The following is a 20,371-nucleotide window of genomic DNA, read 5'->3' on the forward strand; positions in this document are numbered from 1 at the left end:
GGTTCTAATTATATGAAGTTTCTGGAGATACTATAATTTGTCTCATAAAACACAGCTTGTCCCTGCTCCTATGACAATGGTGTGTCCAGATAGGTTGAGGATCACATACAGTACTGCTCTCGTTCCTTTACCCCTCCTTCCTCTCTTCAACTATTCTTCTACTTTTGCACCTTCTTCATTCCCTCGCTCCTGCTGCTGCAGCCAGCTATGTAAAGTCCTTGGAAACAGCCTCTATGAAGTTAGGCGCTGCCATGAGAATGGTGAAGGTGCAAATGATAGAGAACAGAGAGAAGGCCACCAGGCACAGCCTGTCCACCACCGCCGCTGCAAACTTCCACTCGCTGCAGACGGCCTCTAGCCGGTCCTGGTCCCGGAACCGCTGGGCTATGTAGGACACCTCATCCAGGATATGTTGGATCTCTGGTGGGGGAATACCAACCCCCATCCCGAGGCCACCAACGCTACTGCCAACTCCTCCAGGTGGCTCAGCCTCGTCGCTGGGAGTGCCGTAGGCACGCCCGCCAAACGCTACCCCGGAGTCGCTGGAGGTTGGGCAGTGTGGGCCCTCTATGGGGTGGTAATTACCAAAGTAGAGGTTCATTGAACCGTTGGAGGTGCCGGTGGGGCACGGGGGGCAGGATGTCTGTGAGAGGGGAACGCTGATGCTCGGTACAGCGCCCATCTCTATGGAGCTTGTGCTGGAGTGGTGCTGGGAGGAGTGACGGTACTTGTAACTGGGTCGCTTGCGCTCATCTCCGGGTTGTTTCATACGGAGAAACCAGGCGCACCAGTTTAACAGAACCACCCGAACCTGAAAGGAGAGAGTGTCAGAACATGTGCACAATGACCAATCATTCATAAAGACATACGTGCTGGAGGTTTTTGTCACAGTAGTGATTATTATGTGGTTAAATCCGTTTCAGTCACTCACCCACTTCGGCATCTTTCCTCCATGAGGGTCATGATGGTGAAACTGCAGGACGATAACAGTGACCACCACTGACATTCCCACAATCATCATGGTGCTGGCAAAGTACTGAGCTGCACAAAAACAGATCAACATTACAGCCTCCCGCCAAACGTTACAAATCAAGTCAAGCTTTTTAAGTCAACTCTTTACCTCTTCAGTCGCCCTTGAACTATCCCTATAGCTCTACTACATAGCCGATAGCAAACATGAACTAACAGGTACAACATTAACCTTGGTTCCAAAACAGTCCAAAAAAATAGGTTGATTTCATGCTAAAACATGAAAAGAATACAAGTCTGATAAATCTGATTAATAAGTTACATTGCCAGGGGGCAAAGATGCCCACTTGAACTCAGACAGGGAAAATAAAATTGGTGGAAAAATGCTTCAAAACAGAGAATAGGGGTAAACAAACAAAAAAAAGTCCAGCCGAGCAGAGAGAGAGAAACAGAGTAGGAGGGAGAGTGGGAGATTAGTGCTGGTTCTGGAGGGATCTTTTCACCCGCATCAGGGAACAGCAGGGGAACATAAAATGAATGCTGTGCACTGAAACGAATGCACGCACGCACACACAAACAAACACACACACACACACACACACACACACACACACACACACACAATATCTGAGCGCCTGCCTTTCTTTCTCTTGCAGAAACCGTGAAGGTAAACCAAACAGCTAAAGTTGACGACAGTCACTGAAAGTCAAACTTTCAGTCACCTCATGAGGTCAGGGATGTGACCTTGTTTGTCAGATCTGGGAAATAAAGATGAATGAATAGAAGGAGGGATCGTAAAGAGAAGAGTTGGGGTACAGAATAATAAAACACAGAGGAGAGAGCCAGAGATGGTGTTAAAGGATGTGTTTATGAGAGTTGGAGGGACATGGGTCCTGTGTCCTGACTGCTCTGTGATCAGTCACTAATGACTTTATGGATAAAGTAATGGAAGCATTGTTGTTCATTCATTCAAACACAAAATCATTCACTGACTTCATTATAGATACATTAAAATGGACTGAGCCTAATGGTCTCGGAGATAGGTCTAAATAAATTACCTAAATGAAAATGAGTACACTTATGTGGTGATTAGGGGCTGATGATTAAAATACATGTGGCCTGATTCTGGCAGTGGTGGTGAACATTAATTTACAGTTGAGTTCAAGCAGCTACAATGACTCACAGTGGGTGAATGTCTTTTAAAGGGACATGAGTCATTTTAACAAGGCTCCTAAAAGTGTCCCAGTTGGCCTCGTCTCTAGGTCATGGGAAATAAAAACAAATGGATTAATCACTTTAATCACTATTGATGACACATTTAACAGAGGGCAGTTAGCTTGAACCATGTTCAGCATGACCAAACTCTGTTCAATACACTCACGATACACTTTTCATACTCTGGTTATATTTACACCATTTCTCACTGACATGACACGTAACAAAGGACACACGCACAAGACAAAAGCATAGACTGTATGTAAAGATGGTTGAGATGGCCACTCCCCAAAAGTTAAACCAAATCATCTTCATCATAGTGGCTATATTGGCTGGCTACACTATAGGTCATAAACCCCACCTTCTAAAGGGAAGTAGCAATGCTACGGTACTAAAAACATGGTGTAAATAGCGCTAGTCCGGGTCGAATTTGAATGTTGGACACTTGGATGACACCACAGGAGCAGTATGGAGGCATTTTCTGTTTTGTTTTTTCAAGTTTGAAGAAGGACTTGCCATTGACTCGAATTGTATTGGATTTGGATGCAACGCTGTTTACCCCTGAAACTCCAAAAGTGATTTGTGGACTCAAATACTTCACCCACCCATCCAACATAGTGGCATAGTGGTGAGTAGATAATGAGTTAGTTTCATTTTTCTGTGAACTATCCCTTTAAACCCCAAAGGTTAAATGCCCCTTCCCCCATCTTGTTCTCTTCATTCATTATTTCTTCGTTCTATCCTCCATTTCTTTCTTGCATTCCCACCGGAGAACGAGACATTATGCAGCCTATTAACAGTAGTGACAGCTTTACTTCTGGCCACACAGTTTACTCCATCCAGAATCCGGGGAGAAGTGAGAATGATGTATAGAAGCCCTCGGGCTACTCAAGCCAAAGCCAAAGCCCAGCCTGACCCAGAGAACATACAGTTTACAGTATTTATAGAGATAAGGAAACTGCCCACATTGAAAACACTCAATAATTAATGCATGTTTTATATTACTGGTGTTTAGTAAAGTGCAAGAAAGGCTCAGAAGGACCCTTACATTTTTACTGTTAATTTGTCAGTCATGCCTATGTATTAATTGACTAAACCAGTATTACATTCACTTTAATTTGACTGTTTCCTAAGGGATATCCTTCTTCCCTTGCAGTTAAGTTGTTTTTAAGATGCAGCGATGACTTCCTTGTGTTAATCCATAGAGAAATAGACATATATACAACCCACCGATCAGAGGAACGGAGTCGGACGTAGCCGGCATGATCTCTGCGACGAGAAGCATGAAAACAGTCAGCGAGAGCAGCACCGTGATACCTTTAGGGCGAGGTAGAAACACACACCCAGGGGGAGAGATAGAGAGAAAGACAACATGAGTATTTACATAATGATGTGATGAGGGTAACTGGTATGTGAATTTATTCCTATAATTACTTATGTATGTAATCAGTAATATTCTCAAGACTACAGCCATTTCTCAACTCCTGGCTCATCTGATATATCTGATGTAGTTTCCAAGAGTCCTCAAATGGTCTGATATTGTAACTGGTGGCTGCTCATCCACAGATGGTTTTTCATTGAGAGTTTCAGGCACTGAGGTGAATCAGAAATAGATTTAGTGGTGAGCCTCTTATTTTGAAAATCCATTATTTCAATGTGATTTGACGTGCAGTCACAAGACCTGGGTAGAGATAAATATTTGTGCGCTCAAAGGTGTTGTAAGTATTTGAGACTGTATTTGTATGAGCTTTTACATCTTTCTGCATTAAAAACTGTGTATAAATGTTGGATCAATAGCACATGTCAAGTAGGCAAAGTAATTTCATCAAAGAGCCAAAAATAATACTGGATCTTTCAGGCTGATATGGATAGTGATAATTTGGAGATTACAAAGTCTGAGTATAAAGTATATAGTTTTTCAAACATAAGCAAAACATTTGAATTTAATAGGCTTATAATTTATTCATTAGTTTTGTTTTTAAATTGTGACCAAGATACATAAAAGTTACGGATTTTACAGTGTAAATCTCACTGGCCAGTCACTGGTCCAGCTCAATACAAAGAACATGTGGGTTTGTCTTTCAGCCTCCCACTCTCACCCAAAGAAATCTTCTCCCCAGAGTCTGCAGGCAGCAGGAAAACCAGCAGAGCCAAGCCCGAGATCAGCACACAGGGAATAAGCAGATTGAGTCCATAATATAAAGTCCTGCGGCGCATGGTGACCGTAAACGTCACATCAGGGTAGGGCTCCTTGCAGCAGTCGTAGTAAAGCTCATTACGTTTTGCTGGCACACCTGAGGGGAAGAAACACATAAATATATGTTCAACTGACAAAGTAATTTAATTTAAGATTTAAATAGTATTAAGAGTAGAATATAAACCCAATTATGGTAATTATGAAATGAATCGATTGAAAAGAAGGGAGAACATTTTTTTCATCACTCTGAACATGCGCCATCTAATTAGCTTCCAATTTAATTTAGTTTTATTGGTTAAAAAAAAAGAAAAAGAAAGTGCAGCGCCTGTCAAACTAGAGTGTGACCTTGACATCTCATCAGTAACATTGTCAAAGTTTAAAATCAATGGAAGAATCACTGTCTGTCGTTTTTGCTACAAAAGCATTGATCTGAAAAACCTCAGAGTAAAACATGGATCTTCACAGGGTCAATCGGATAGGGAGGGCTTTGAGAAAATCTAATGGCAGATGGAATCTTCTGGATTTATTAGCAGGGGTCGAATCTGCCAATTCAAAATGTGGCTGTTGGACATTCTCAGGAAAATGGCCTGATTTTAGAAACTCACAAATCATCATCACAACTTTCCTGTGATGTCACTGATGGTGTGGTGGTGCAGCAGGTGCAGTTATACAGTGCCTTGCATAAGTATTCACCCCCCTTGGACTTTTTCCCATTATGTACTGTTACTAACTGGAATTCAAATAGACTTAAATAAACTTTTTCCCGTTTGATCAACAAAACATGCATAGTACTTTGGAGGTGCAAAATAAATTTTATTGTGACACAAACAATAATGAGAACAAAAAAGTTGACATCTGTTGGGTGCATAAGTATTCACCCCCCTGTGTCAATACTTGGTAGAACCCCCTTTTGCTGCAATTACAGCTGCAAGTCTTTTGGGGTATGTCTCTACCAGCTTTGCACATCTAGAGATGGAAAGGTTTGTCCATTCTTCTTGGCAAAAAAGATGAAGCTCAGTCAGATTGGATGGAGACCGTCTGTGAACCGCAATCTTCAAGTCTTGCCATAGATTCTCTATTGGATTGAGGTCTGGGCTTTGACTGGGCCATTTTAAGACATTAACATTCTTTAATCCAAACCATTCCTTTGTAGCTCTGGCTGTATGTTTAGGGTCATTGTCCTGCTGGAAGATGAACCTCCGCCCAGTCTCAAGTCTTTTGCAGACTGCATCAGATTTTCTTCAAGGATTTCCCTGTATTTGGCTCCATCCATCTTTCCCTCTATTCTGACCAGTTTCCCTGTACCTGCGGAAGAGAAGCATCCCCACAGCATGATGCTACCACCACCATGTTTCAATGTTGGGATGGTGTGCTCAGGGTGATGGGCAGTGTTGGGTTTTCGCCACACATAGCGTTTTGCATTGAGGCCAAAAAGTTCAATTTTGGTCTCATCTGACCAGAGCACCTTCTTCCACATGTTTGCTGTGTCTCCCACATGGCTTCTGGCAAACTCCAAACGGGATTTTTTATGGATCCCTTTCAACAATGGCTTTCTTCTTGCCACTCTTCCATAAAGGCCAGATTTGTGGAGTAGACGACTAATAGTTGTCCTGTGGACAGATTCTCTCACCTCAGCTGTGGATCTCTGCAACTCCTCCAGAGTAACCATGGGCCTCCTGGTTGCTTCTCTGATTAATTTTCTCCTTGTCCGACTCTTCAGTTTGGGTGGACGGCCTCCTCTTGGTAGGTTTGCGGTTGTGCCATATTCTTTCCATTTTCTTATGATGGATTTTATGGTGCTCAGAGAGATGTTCAAAGCTCTGGATATTTTTTTATAACCTAACCCTGCTCCACAACTTTATCCCTGACCTGTTTGGTGAGCTCCTTGGTCTTCATGATGCTGTTTGTTCAGTAATGATCTCCAACAAACTCTGAGTCCGTCACAGAACAGGTGTATTTATACTGAGATTAAATTGCAGACAGGTGGACCCTATTTACTAATTATATGACTTGCAAATGTGACTTGTGAATGCAATTGGTCGCACCAGATCTTTGTTAGGGGTTTCACAGTAAAGGGGGTGAATACATATGCACTCAACACTTTTCAGATTTTTATTTGTAAATAATTGTGAAATCCATGTAATATTTCCCCCCACTTCCAAATGATGCACTATTTTGTGTTGGTCCATTACATAAACTCACGATGAAATAAATTTTAATCTGTGGTTATACCATGACAAAATGTAGAAAAGTCCAAAGGGGGTGAATACTTATGCAAGGCACTGTAAATGAATGGGAGGCTCAGGGCTGAGGTCGAGACAACTGTTCATCCAAAAAACACCACTATCGAAACTGCACTTCACTGGGTCCATGTAATGGATCGGATGAGTGATTTGTGAGAAAAAAAAACGAAGGAAGGAGGGACAGACGGACAGAGAGATGGACAAACTGATTTCTGGAATTATTAGTAAATGTTCCGTGAGCCATAAAATGATGAAAGCAACACAGCTGCATCATTTGTGATTTTTGCTAGTCGTCCCTTGGACTCTAACTGGAGGGATGTGGATTGCTGCACTCACATTTGTCCTGACTGCCAGTGGCAAAAAAGTATTAGACATTCCTCTTGCAGACCATCTGCTGCCGTCTGACACCCCTGTCCGGCTAACCGTCACCCCAGGGGCACCGGTCCTGGGATCTGCTGTTCCTGTCCCAGCTGGAAACATCCAGCTTGGGAGTTCTTCCAAAAAATTATTTCAATTCCTCCAGCTACAAACATGCAAATGATTTCCCACAGTGAAAACCATTTGAATGTAATGAGACGGAATGTCAAATGGACTTTCATGTAAAGTATTTGTAAGCACGTCGCAGGTTTTCCTGACCTTTTTCTCAGTGTTGAATATCATAAGATCATTGAAAATAATAATTTATCACCTGTCTGATGTAGATTCACAAATCTTACTGTGCAGGCTGAATACACAATAATTTGCATTATTGTTATCACCCCCTAAAGGAACTGGTTTCAAAGTTTATTTTCAGTCTCATGAGATGATGGAAAAATTATACTTGAGGTCAAATATATGCATCGAATAATACAATCACACTGGATTCTCAAGTACAGCAATCTATTCTGGTGACAATACCGGCAGTGATAAATACAAACACCAGCTGTCTTACCCACAAGGTCCCACTCTCCGTTGGGTATGTATGTGGACGTGTCCACGTCCAGCATCTGGAGGTCCAGCAGCCAACCGTTGTGCGTCCAGGAGCCAAACTTCAGGTCACACTTCTGAACGTCGAAAGGGAACCAACGCACGTCGATGTAGCAGGTGCTCTTTAAGATGCCAGGAGGGATGTACTGGCAGTAACCTGAGGCATTGACCAGTACGTTGGTGTGGAAGGTGGCGTCGAACCGCTCATCCGCACTGGGCAGAGAACAAAAGGGAATAATGTGTGTGTGAGTGTGTGCTCTTTAAATTATAACATCAATGATAATAATTTGAACATGAGTTCTATTTCTCTCTAAATCTTTTTTAACCTTTTTAAGAGATTTTTACATCAGGACAGGCTACAATAAGTATGAAGAAGGTTTTATTAATTTGAACTATTGCAAAGAGATAAAGACTCATAAGATGAAGACATAAAAACGTATGAAAGAATGGTGGTCTATTGTTGCTTTTATCTACAAAACCAGAGACTGCACATTTGCAGATGAATGGACGCCAAAGCCACAATGCAAGTTGTTGTTATCCGAACACTTTAAGTCATTCCTACATTATAACTCTGCAGTCCTGGGTCGGACCAAACCCTCAGCCTTCATTGTGTTCTCGACTACAAACCTGTGACTGTATCAGAGACCGAGCAATCAAACCACCTCTGTGGTAATTATCACCACAGTAAGTAGAACCGCACAAACAAACAAAACGCACAAAAACACACAAAAACACACACGCACACATCACACACACACGCGCGCACACGCGCACACACGTACACATGTGCAAGGCTCTCTTTGCAACTGGCCTGCTGCTATGGCCCATCACCACACACACACACTTACACACACTAAAACCCAGGTGAAACCCAGAGTGCATTAAGTAATCACTTCTACTACAAGTCCAAATATGAAGACAAATAAACAATTGGGATATTGGGATGATATGAGAAAACATAACCGATGCCCCCCCCCCCCCCCCCGGTGTAGCCCTCTGCACTCCAAAACCTGCTGGGATGATATATAAGGGCAGCCTTGGACAGTTTCTTGGTTGCATGGCTGATTTGGCCTCACCTGCCAGACTCCCCACCAAGATGAAAAGTCAATGCCCTAATTGAATAAAGTAGGATCTGTATTCTAGGAGAGTGTTGGAGAAGCACACGATACCTTTGGGGCTTTCTGGAAAATAAATGCTTTAGTTCTGGTAGCCGCAGCTAAACTTTCATGAAATATTAAAAGACCGTCTCACCTAGTGCAGATGAGAGCGTGAACTATAAATTAAAGTGCCAGAGGCCAGAACTGAACTTTTAGACAGTGACCTCCTTTTGTTTCCCCCGTGCAGTACATAAGCAAAATTCTGTTGCGGGAACAAAAGTGTTTCTCCTCCACCCAAACTTCACTGGACCTGTAGTTCACAGAGAAACCTTTACAGAATAAGAAAATCTATTAAACTCTCACTGATTTTCAGTTTTCAGGTGCAACCCAGTTTTCACAGTTCTCACTAAATAAGATGTTTAAACAAGTTTTAAAAAAGATCCATGTTTGGGATTAGGAAGGAATGTCTTTGGGCTTTGAAATAAAGATGAAACGTGAAATAAAACTGCAGACACAAACAGCCTTCATAATATACAGTATGTTAACATTTAAACGTCGATATCCTCCTAAGGCTGCTGTAAGTAATGACTGTGTATTCATTAGTACATTCTGAATTTACTCCTGTATCCACTGCTTACATAAGGGATTCTGTAAAAAAAACAACTGAATAATCAAACAGGGGAAATAACTGCTTAACTTAGAGGAGTCAGGAGGAAAAACTGTGTAAAATCTAAAATGCTCCTTATACTTGCTTAGTAGGATTTGTTACCACACTGAAGACCACACACATACAGTAAGAAAGCACACAGTACACCTATACATGCACACACAACAAACACACACACACACACACACACACACACTCAGACACATACACAATGCATTTCCCCTGTGAGAGAGATAACATCTCAGTGTCTGAAACATCCTGGAGCCTCATTCTCCTCATTCAGTCACGACAAAAGAATGTCGCCTCCATTTTCCCAGAATCCATAAACAAATTTCAGTTATCCAATGTTTACCGGATTTAGAGATTTACCTTTTTTAAGGGGATGATGATAAACAAGTGTAATTTATTTCTTTAATGTGCTGTTGACCCAGCTGCTGGGGGAAGGATGTTTGAGTTGGCCAAGGTTGAGTAACACAATGAAATATTTAAGCTTTGGCATTACTTTATCAGAAGGTGTGTTTTACTGCAATCTCACACACATCACAGAACACACTGTGCCAGTTCTTCTCATGTGCAGAACAAAAGAGACGTAGGCGGCTAATTTAAACAGTTTTTCTAAAAATGTTTTTTCCTTATTTAATTAGGAGTTTAGATTTTATGTAAATGAATGATTGAAAATTTCAACAGATGTTCGAATGTACACAACTTTATTATTATGGACACGACTGGACCAGTGAAAGCCCTGGGAGAATAGCTGTGTTCCTACAGCACACACCCACAGAGACACAGACACACTCGAAGACACACACACACAGGAGTATTGTGGACGTGTGAGAGTGGGACAAGGTGTGAACAGAAACTAACCGACAGTGACAATGGTGGCAGTGACAGGTTCCTGCACCATGGGACATGAGTCACAGAGCTTTTTTTCATCACTCACTCAACACCTGGTGCTGCCCAGACAAACACACACAATGCACGTGCGCAGGCGCGCTCACACACACACCTGATAGAGGGAAGTGACAAAGTGTAACCGAGGCTGAAAGAGAGCCATGCAGGGGTAGAATGAATGGTCACATACCATTAACTTGAATTACGACCTCCAGGCTGTGTGACTTTGTAGAAGTACTTTGACAAAAACGTTTTGTTGTCAAGTTGACCTTTGACCTTTTGGAAATGGACTTTGTCATAAACAGAGAATCATTTATTCAGTTATGGCCAAATAACTTTGACCTTTGATGACCAAATAGTTCATTCTTCAGTCCCAGGGAGCGATTGTACCGAATTTGAAGAAATGATCTCAAGGTGGTGCTGAGATATGTTAATGACAACAGGACAGATGGACATATGAATGGACAGACAGACAACCTGAAAACATATTGCCACAGGCCACAGCTGTCGACGACGCGGAGGCATAAAAAACATAATCTTCAAAGTGATATCATTAAACCAGACTATGATATAATACTATATATTGTAATCATGTTGCTTAAAATCAACTTTAATACTATTGCTATTCAGGTTACAGTCTGAAACAGCGACAAGGAAAAACTTTTTATCCTGATATGTTTGACTTTATTTATTTTCAAACATTCTTTATTGATTTTCAAAATCAGATAGATAATCCAAAAGAGAATATAATAATCTGCGGAGAAAAGCAAACACCTTCCCTGATGCTGCTTTGCCGTTCACAGTTCACATCTATTCTGGGTCAGCAGATCGACATATCCGTCCATGTAGATTATGTCATGTCCTAGAAGTATAACAGTAAAGTGAACAGCCTCAGGGAGTCCTGGCATTAGCCGTTTTGTCCGACAGCCTGAAGGCTCTGTGGTTAACAGACTGCATCAGAAAGCCGCAGGCAACATTTACAGTATATCTGCATTTACAGTGAGATATATGTAGTCATGGGGACCAGAGGCAGAGCGCATGTACACATATGAGCAATGCTAGGTGCATTACTTATATACGTCTTCTAATGATCCTTTAAGTCATGGAAGACGGGCCCAAAATGTCAATAAATATAATATATTACATAACGTGTAAATATAGTGTTACATTACGAACTCAAATTATGTACAAACCAACCTGCCAAATTCTTATATACTGTATAACGAAATATTCATTCTGGTTGATCTGCAGTATTTCTCTTCAGGTCTATTGATGGGATGGGCCCTCCTTTGTCTCTTCGGCTCCATGATGCTCACCTTGAAACTTTTATTTATAGGACAGTACCGAAACAGGATACCTTCAAACTGCACATTAGTAAACCTTTATAAAAGATACTGCTCATCATTCTGTGAATATTTCGAGTAATTTTTGCAAATATTAAGGTTGGTACTGTCACATCTTCGGCCTGAGCTCTTTATAAACCTCGAAGTCTAAGGGACAGTGTATTTAAAAATTTTTTTTCCAAAGAATTTATTCATTCAAGTAATCAAAGAAAAGGCATCAAATCAGCCCATCTGTCCCTTCCTTTAGCCATCCATCCATCTAAAAAAACAGAACGTATCCATTTATCCGATGAGTTTTCCTCTCGTCTTTATGACCTGTCACACTGCTTTTGTCTCTGTTGTACATCGGTCTTCTGCGCTGGCAGAATTAGGATTCGCTCTGTGGTTTACATGAGTTGGGCGTCCTTCATGTGCCTCATCGATCCTCAGTCAAGTGAGACCATTGACTTTCCCCTCAAATGAAAAGAGGAGGTCAACGGCTTGCAAAGCTTTTTCAGATCTGGATAGTATTTATATGAACACAATGCATCATGCAAGCACACAAGCACACTCGCATGCACACTGGCTGTCAACATTAAATTTTCCTCTGGTTCCATAGACTCCATAGACTCACCATTCCAGAACTGAAGCTAAAATATCCTGGATATGAACACACCATCTTGTACATTTTAAGCCATTGGTTAATCAGGGGATGGAACCATAGTAGTGAGCTCCTTTCAATAAACGTGCTCGACCAATCATGAGTCATTCTCAGCCGTCAATTATTAAGTTCAACCCTGTTTTTACAGCATCAAATAACTAATTAAAACCAAACTTGCCAGAAAAGAGCAAAAATCACCAACGTCATTAGAATCCATCCTCAGGAGAGCATGAGCATCTGGGCCACATTAGGTAATCCTCTGAATTACCTAATGTAATTGTCTCAACTACCTACCACAATCCAGAACTGAAGCCGAAATATCCTGAATCTTGCATCGAAAAAGTAATTTGGCATCACAGTCTAAAGTGACCTGGGATGATCACTTACTTTTAAAATCAAAAATAGCACCTGCAGGATCCTGTTGAGAGGAGCCATATGTTTCTCAGTCTGTTCTGTCTTACTGAAAATGTTGCTGGTGTTCAGGCTATGAGTAGTGTTCTAACCTCAGCAGAGAGGAACCAGTGATGTGAAGCTGAAGAGAAAATTCACAGCAGAATTTACAGCCGAACCACAACGTTAACAGGCCCCCGGGGAGAAGTGGAAATTTACAGTTTCAGGCAATGAAATAGATCACTGCTGCAAAGAGACACACACACACACACACACACACACACACACACACACACGCACACACACGCACACACACACACACACACCCCGAAACTAATAACCCTACACAACTAGGTTTCCATCTCACTAATACACAGTAAAACTTTAAATCTGTGCAGAGGGTAACAAGTTACAAATATACAAATAAATAAAGACAGAAGAGTGTTTAGCACCACACGCATTGACACACTATCTCACAATTACACACCAGTTATGGCCATTACTCAGTGGTTCATCAGTGCACAGCCAATAACACGCTAGTCTTACTGTGTTGAATAGAGGATGCAGTCACTCTCATTAGCATGCTATTGAGACGAGCTCTCACCATGAATCCATTCATTCAGTTCTACAGTTTTAATATGAAGTTAATGATGGTTAGAGGCGCTGTGGTCAGACGTGACCTCATCGTGCAGTGAATTCAAGGAAAAGAAGAGTGAGATGTAAAAGGAAAAAAGCGGGTTTTGTCTGTGATGAGTCATTCAGCTCAGTTTGAAATCTCTCAAATTGCTTCTCAAATTTTCACATCATTGTGCCAACCATGTCATACACAATGATGTTTCACGCTCACATGAATTATACTGCGACTCGTTGATTTACCCTCAACACCAGATCCATGCAAACAGCATGGAGTAATGAACTGATTATTCATCAATTCCACATAACCCAATTCAGACCAAGGAGTAATAATCATCGTGTGTCCAAACTTTTCATGTCAGCTGATCCTTCTAAATATTAGAAATGTAGAGACATTGATGTACTTACTAAAGATTAATTGGATATTTCACTTAAAGTGATGAGAAGAGACCCAGACTGTACATAAAGATGGATGACGGCTCCCAAAAAATAAAGCCGAGGCGTCTCAATCGACACCTGGTGGTTGGCTGTAGTATAGGTCATAAATCCTGCCTCTTCCCTATTCATTTTCTTTCCTCAACGATGATTTTGTGTCAGTTTTTGGTCAACACACTGATATTTTCAGGCAAGTTTGGGTTCAATCATTATTTGACGCTATCAAAACAGTATGAAATGTCATGATTGACAGCTGAGACTGGCCTGCGATCGGTCGAGCGCATGTATCATGACCTCAATGCCCGGGGGCTCCATCCCAGATCAGTACCCTTATCCGGTATTTTAGCTTCACTTCTGGATTGTGGGAGGAAGTATAGACAAGCCGTCCATCTTTGTACATCTCAGGCACTTTTCAGTGGATCACCCGAGAAATTTGGGACCGATGCTCATGCTCTACAGAGGATGATTCCAGTGACTCTGGTGAAAACTTGACTTTTCCTCTCGCTATTGAAATGGTGACATATTCAGTGACATATTTCTAAATCTACTAGATGGCCTGGCACAATATGTTGTACAGATATTCACATTTCCCCTCAGGGTGATCTGCAATAACTTTCCCTGTTTGGTAAAAGAAATGAGTGAAATGTGACAGTACTTCTTTAAGAGGATAGAGTTTGGGTCATAAGAGCAGATTTTGAGCAGGAAAACAGAAGGTAGTTGAGCGACTATAGCATGACATAAACAGGTAGAGCGCGAGAAGAGGGAGAGAGTGATACGCTGACCCTTTGATCGACAGAGACGGGCAGATGGGATGATTTATAAAGAGGAGTCAGCGAAGGCTGGGAGCGATAAAATACGGAGAGAAAGGGTTGATTGAATCGAGGGAATTATAGTGAGACAGTGAGTTATGACGGAGAGACAGAGGCAAACACGAATAGAATGAGATGAGAAGAGAGAAGGAAGGGAGGGATGCAGGATGGAGGGATAAGGAGAGGAAGTAGAGGGTAAAACGCAGGAATCGGGAAAAAATGGGGGGGAGAGCATAGAGATTAGGTTTGGTAATCCCAGGGTCTGAACGCTGAGCTTTTAAAATTTGGGTTAATACCCCCAAACCTTTTGTTTTGTCCTTGTGTTTCCTGTAATAGTGTTTGTGTGTATTGGGGGAAACGCAGACATGAGGAGATATATCTGGGGCTCCTCTCACATCCACACAATAACATCAGAGAAGACAAACTGTACAGCTTCTTTTTTATCCTCATGTAAATGTGTTGAAATCTATCAAATCTTCTGTTTTACTGTGTAAATGTTTTTATCTTTGTTACTGTATCTATCATCAGTATCACTTCATCTTTCTTCACCCTCTGTCTCAGGCCAGATCATCCGTCTCTCACTCATACACGGAAACGCAGTGTAATTAGTTGTTTTGCACAGAAACTACTGGCCTACATTTCTAAATGACTTGAGGAATCCTTGCACAGAAATGTGAGGAAAACAGCACAAGTCTGACCTGAATCACAGCAGGCAATGAGCTCCATCACCCTCATTAATACAGATAAAGACTTTGACCTATTCCTTAACTGTTCTCATTAGTGTGCTACAAAACAAACACACTTTTATTTTACTGCAATACAATGAATGACCTACAGCATTCTGATCTCTCTATAGCTCTATTGTAACTAGCAAGACAAAATCACAACCCCAAAGAAAGTGGCAGCCTTTACCAGCCAATGCATTATAATTTAGTCTGATTGACAGTTTGAGCCGAGACCAATGGTGTCTCACTGGGAACAGAGGAATCTCTGTCGGCCTGTCAACTCATCTTGGCAGATAAGTGCGGGGCCGACTGAAGTTGTTTGATAAGCTATAGATTTACGTGAACCCTTAGCAACTATCCAACCTCCGAGAAGTGCATTGCTCTGGAATTGAGGGACGACCAATGACCAACGAGCGGACTCTTCTCGGCCAACACTGTCCCAGCATTCTTGTGACAAACTGCTTCAGTCCCCTAAACATGATTTCTTTCATCACAGGCCATGAATTGTTCGAGAAATCATTGAAAATGTTGAAAAACGACCTCACACTATAAAAGAAAGTAACAAATAAAATCCTGGATAAGTGCTCTGATTCGGATCTGGACCAAACTTTAAAGGGTTGTCTCCTGACCCATATCACAGCTTTGCAGCAAGTTTATTCATAATCAGTCCAGTACTTTTTGTGTAATATTGCTTACAAACAAACAATCAAACAAACAAACAATGATGAAAACTGAACCTCCGTAGCAAACGCCAAAGACAAAACCGTTGCAGAGGAATGGAAGTTTCAGGGTTCGACTCAATTAACAGTACAGATGTTAAAAAACCCAAAAGGGATTCCATTAGTGATCTTCTATCTCGCGAGGCTGATCGTCGCACTGCACTTAGTTGCAGCGGCTTAGTTGTTATGTAATGGAAGCTCTGACATCATCAGTGACATCATGGATTGTTCCGCTTTGAGCTTTCAAGGAAGATACAAGCTGGATTAATGTAAGCCAAGCAAGCACCCGCTACCGACAGACACAGTTTGTATGGTCACAATATTTTTGTCATCGGCAGAGGATGGAAGAAGAGTAAGATCTCCTATAACTTCAATAGAGCACAGTTATAAAGACCAAAGTATTTGCACCTCTACTTTTTTAGCAAGGGATAATTATCCCTGCTTATTTTGATCAATCATCAGCACATATCAGAGATCAGATGCTAGATACCTTAGCATTATCAGGTGTTATCATTATCAGGTTCAGCCTTTTCATCACAAGGCGCCCTCTGCAAAGACAGGCCCACCACAGGCTGATCAGACCTGGGTGGGTGTCCCTAACCTCACAGAGCCCAGTTGGGGTCTTTTAAATATAGTTTTTCTAGTTTAAGCAAACTGTCATTGGTTACTGGATGATATAGAAAGTCTGATTCCTGACACTGCTATGGTTTGTTGAGAATTGGATACAATATGAGAGCATCAGAAGGATTAGAGTGAGATCTAATTCCTTTTAGAAATAAAAATAGTCTCTCTGACAGATGTTGGATTAAAACACCTATTGTATTAGATCAGACAACTACAACATAAAGCCCTATTAAAAGAGGAGGTCACAACTTTTATAACTGAGGTCGGACCATTTTGAGCAGCAGACAGTTCTGACCTGTTGTAGAGGAGGATGTCAGGGGTCCAGATCTGGTCTGAAGGGAAACGCAGGTTCTGGACACCGGGGTAGTTTTCTGGATTCCAGCTCAGGTAGATATCTGTCCAGTACTGAGGCCAGAGGAGAGATTCAGACTCAAGGATCTGAGGTGATGGTATATTTTTTACAATGCTCTGTAAAAACTCATAATGTGCAATGTCTCGCTCAACTAATCTAATTGAACTTTTAGAAGAGAATGACACTTTCACTTGAAATAAGACAAGCTGCGTCTGGCCATGAAGAAAAATTAAATTTGAGGGGTCAAATGATTCTCTCAGAATTAATTGTTTTATAAAATTAAACAGTAATTATTTTCTTTCTACTCTAATTATGTAAAAGCTTTATTTTCAACCTGGGCAGAAACACATTCAAATAGTGTCACTAGAGAACAACGCGAAAGAGACAGTTCCTTAAAATGGTGTTTTATTTTTAAACATATTTAAAAATGTTTAATTTGAATTAGATATCATTTAGGTGAGGTTCAAGGCTACGACTGAAATTTTTGCTCTTTGGCAATATGTCCATCTACAATCAAGCTGACGTCCACTTAATATCATGCACTCTTTCTCCCTCCTCTTCTTCCTCCTCCCTTTATACCACTTTTTGCTTGACAGTCTGCCTGAAATTATGGTTTGTGCTGATTCAGGCACTGCACAAATACACACACGTTACAACATTGAAAAAACTGCTGATAGCTTGAAAATAATTGAATGGATGAGCAAACACTTACTAATGTTAAGTGCATATACAACAAACATTTCACTATGCATATTGCTGTAATTATATTCATCCCATGCGAGTCATTAGTCATTTAAAGCAGTACACAGTTTAACTTCATTACCATTGACAAGTTCTATATGCAGTGGGACAAGTCATTTGAGGAACACAGTCACACAGTCTTTAAAGAGACCACTGTGAAAGAACATTGTAAATATGATTAAAGTCCATAATATTGATGATAATGTACTCTTCCCTCAGCTTGACTCACCAGCTGCAGCCAGGCATTGGTCATCAGCACTTGGTTCTTCTCGTCCTGAGAGAGAGAAAGAGGAAAATAACGTTTTTCTATTGTGTAATAGATCCCAACCTGGCCGATCTACATGTACAGCTTATTTTATATGTCATCATTCTAAAACTTTCACACACAAAATTAATTTACCACTTCCAAAACTCATGACCGCCTGTCTATCTATGAAAAAGTGGTAATTTACTTGCATGGAATCGTACAAATATATAAATAATTTTTACAGAAGGGATTTTAATTGTGTTACATCATGAAAATCTGTCTACACAGAGGATGAATAGACCCTACTTGTGATACTGACAGGCAGACAGTATATGTGCAATTTATTGTATATAGTGAAAAGATTGCTATTTGGTTTTAAATTATTGATCTTAATGTATTCGGAGAATCTGATTGTATTGTTGTGATATATTGTCGTCTATATTGTACTATAACATAATGGAGAAATACAGTAAATACAGTATATATATATATAGTAGACTATATATTTATATTATATAATATTATATAATATTATATAATTTATATTATATAATATATATAACGTTTTTATTATACATAAAAGCTATGTATAATATCTAAAAAGAAATATATGGAAATAGTGATATGTCTGGACCGAATATGAAAGTTTAACTGTTTTCAAATCCTACTGTGAATAAAGCATTTGAGAAATTATGCTGCTCATATTCTAGCTGCAAGGTGGAATTAGCATTTCTGCAAGCATCAGAGTTTCTCTGCTCTCAGTGTAGACTTGAAAAGTCAAAACAGAAACGCCTGCACGGAAAGAGAGAAGAGGAAAGAGGTTACGTTTTTACAAAGCATTGCATCTTTTCTCCATTTATCTATCCGTCTCTCTCTTGTTGCTTTTCTGAGTTAAAATTAAGGCGCCTATGGCAAATTCATCTATAATTTGTTTCCTGGAAGCAGATGAGCCAGACGATGGAGTCACAGCTGAGAGTAATGATTGGAAATGCGGATATTAACAAAGATTTCAAATCACCCAGTGTGTTCTCTCTCTCTGTCTGGTTGTATGTTAGAAATGTTATGAAAGGTCAATATATTAACTTTACTCAAGGTCAGAATGGCTGCTGCTTTTTGTTAATAGTGAGTATATAAAGAATATACAAACTGAAACAGACTTTACTTTTCTTAATCTACTTGAAGTATAATATTTTCGTATTTCATATTTTTGTCTGATTCTGACTTTTTTTTGGACTAATCAGCACTTATAGTTTCATGGCCACAAAACCACACTGTGTAAATGAGAATGTGAATAAACATAAATCATTCCTCCACCGTCAGACAGATTAGACAACAACTTCCAGGAACAAGGACAAACAATCCTGAAATTGCCCCATCGTGAAAAGCTTGAAATCCTGAGTGAAGAACACGCACGCACAGTCTTTATGTTATTGTGAGTCAAATGTTAGAAATTAAAGACTTCTGCCAACATTAAGTACAGACCCACTGCTGGATCTGTCATTCGATCAGACTGAAACACAGTAAACATACTTTTATAGCTCACACAAAAGAAGAATGCATGGGCTGCTAAGATATATTTTTTATAAAATGAATTAGTACCTATGCAGACATTAATACTAGGTTTTCTCTGAGAATATCCCATTGTTTCATCCCTCCTGTAATCAGGAGCTGACAATTGCCTCGGGCCACAAGTTGAGAAGGGGCCCCTGAGCACAGCTGATTACACTAGTCAACAGCATTAACAATTTTGTTAGAACTCTTTTACATTCTATGATTGGCTATGAAACTGCAATGACACCATGAAAAGGAAACCTCTTAACAAGGCCCCATGCCACAAGGTTTCTGAGAAAAGCTTTAGAATTGTTTATAAGTTAACTTGGGGACAAGAAATGTTAAAATGCATGTGGATGATGGGACTGATGATGAAAAGCCAAACGGCCTAAATGTGAAATTATTTATTAATTAAAAGTTTCCATTAAATCCCATATCCTTCTATAACAAAACCACGATGATACAAAACAAGACAAACCACTTTCTACACCACCAAGAAACTGAATACTCAGCCACAAACACATGAACAATACAAAAACTTTTCTCACCACGTCTATGATCTGCAGCAGAGTGAGGCCCAGCTCCACCAGGATGGCTGCTGAGTCGTTCACCACAGGTCTCTCCAGTCTGTTGTAGTTAGCCAGCAGCTCTTTGTACAGCCTCCGCTGGTGTTCCCCCTGCAGGGATTCTGCCGGAACGATAGATGGAAGAGAAAAGATGGTTTGTGTTATTCTTTTGAATACAAAGTATAATCTGTGCATATTTCAGAGTCTGTGTTTCACCCCTCCAGTCACTGCAGGTAGTTTCTGAAGGTCACTTCTTGATTTATAGACACATGGGATCAACTCTTTTTGTTTGCATTTAAAAAACCATAAATCCAGTGTTTGACAAAATAATTCAAGAAGAGTTTTTAAAAA

General features: G+C 40.5%; 1 protein-coding gene across 1 annotated transcript in view; it reads right to left on the minus strand.

Annotated features, from left to right (window-relative positions):
- Positions 1-205: 205 nt before the first annotated feature.
- Positions 206-20,371, minus strand: part of LOC128446089 (neuronal acetylcholine receptor subunit alpha-7) — a 28,932-nt gene continuing 8,766 nt past the window's right edge. Inside the window, exons 2-9 of the mRNA XM_053429043.1 lie at positions 20,003-20,142; positions 17,886-17,930; positions 16,859-16,968; positions 7,556-7,803; positions 4,284-4,478; positions 3,415-3,501; positions 932-1,041; positions 206-811 (exon numbers count right to left, since the gene is read on the minus strand). Of these exons, the coding sequence (XP_053285018.1) occupies positions 206-811; positions 932-1,041; positions 3,415-3,501; positions 4,284-4,478; positions 7,556-7,803; positions 16,859-16,968; positions 17,886-17,930; positions 20,003-20,142 (1,541 nt within the window). The remainder of the gene's footprint in view (positions 812-931; positions 1,042-3,414; positions 3,502-4,283; positions 4,479-7,555; positions 7,804-16,858; positions 16,969-17,885; positions 17,931-20,002; positions 20,143-20,371) is intronic.

This window comes from Pleuronectes platessa, chromosome 8 (assembly GCF_947347685.1).
Source record: "Pleuronectes platessa chromosome 8, fPlePla1.1, whole genome shotgun sequence".
Classification (NCBI taxonomy): Eukaryota; Metazoa; Chordata; class Actinopteri; order Pleuronectiformes; family Pleuronectidae; genus Pleuronectes; species Pleuronectes platessa.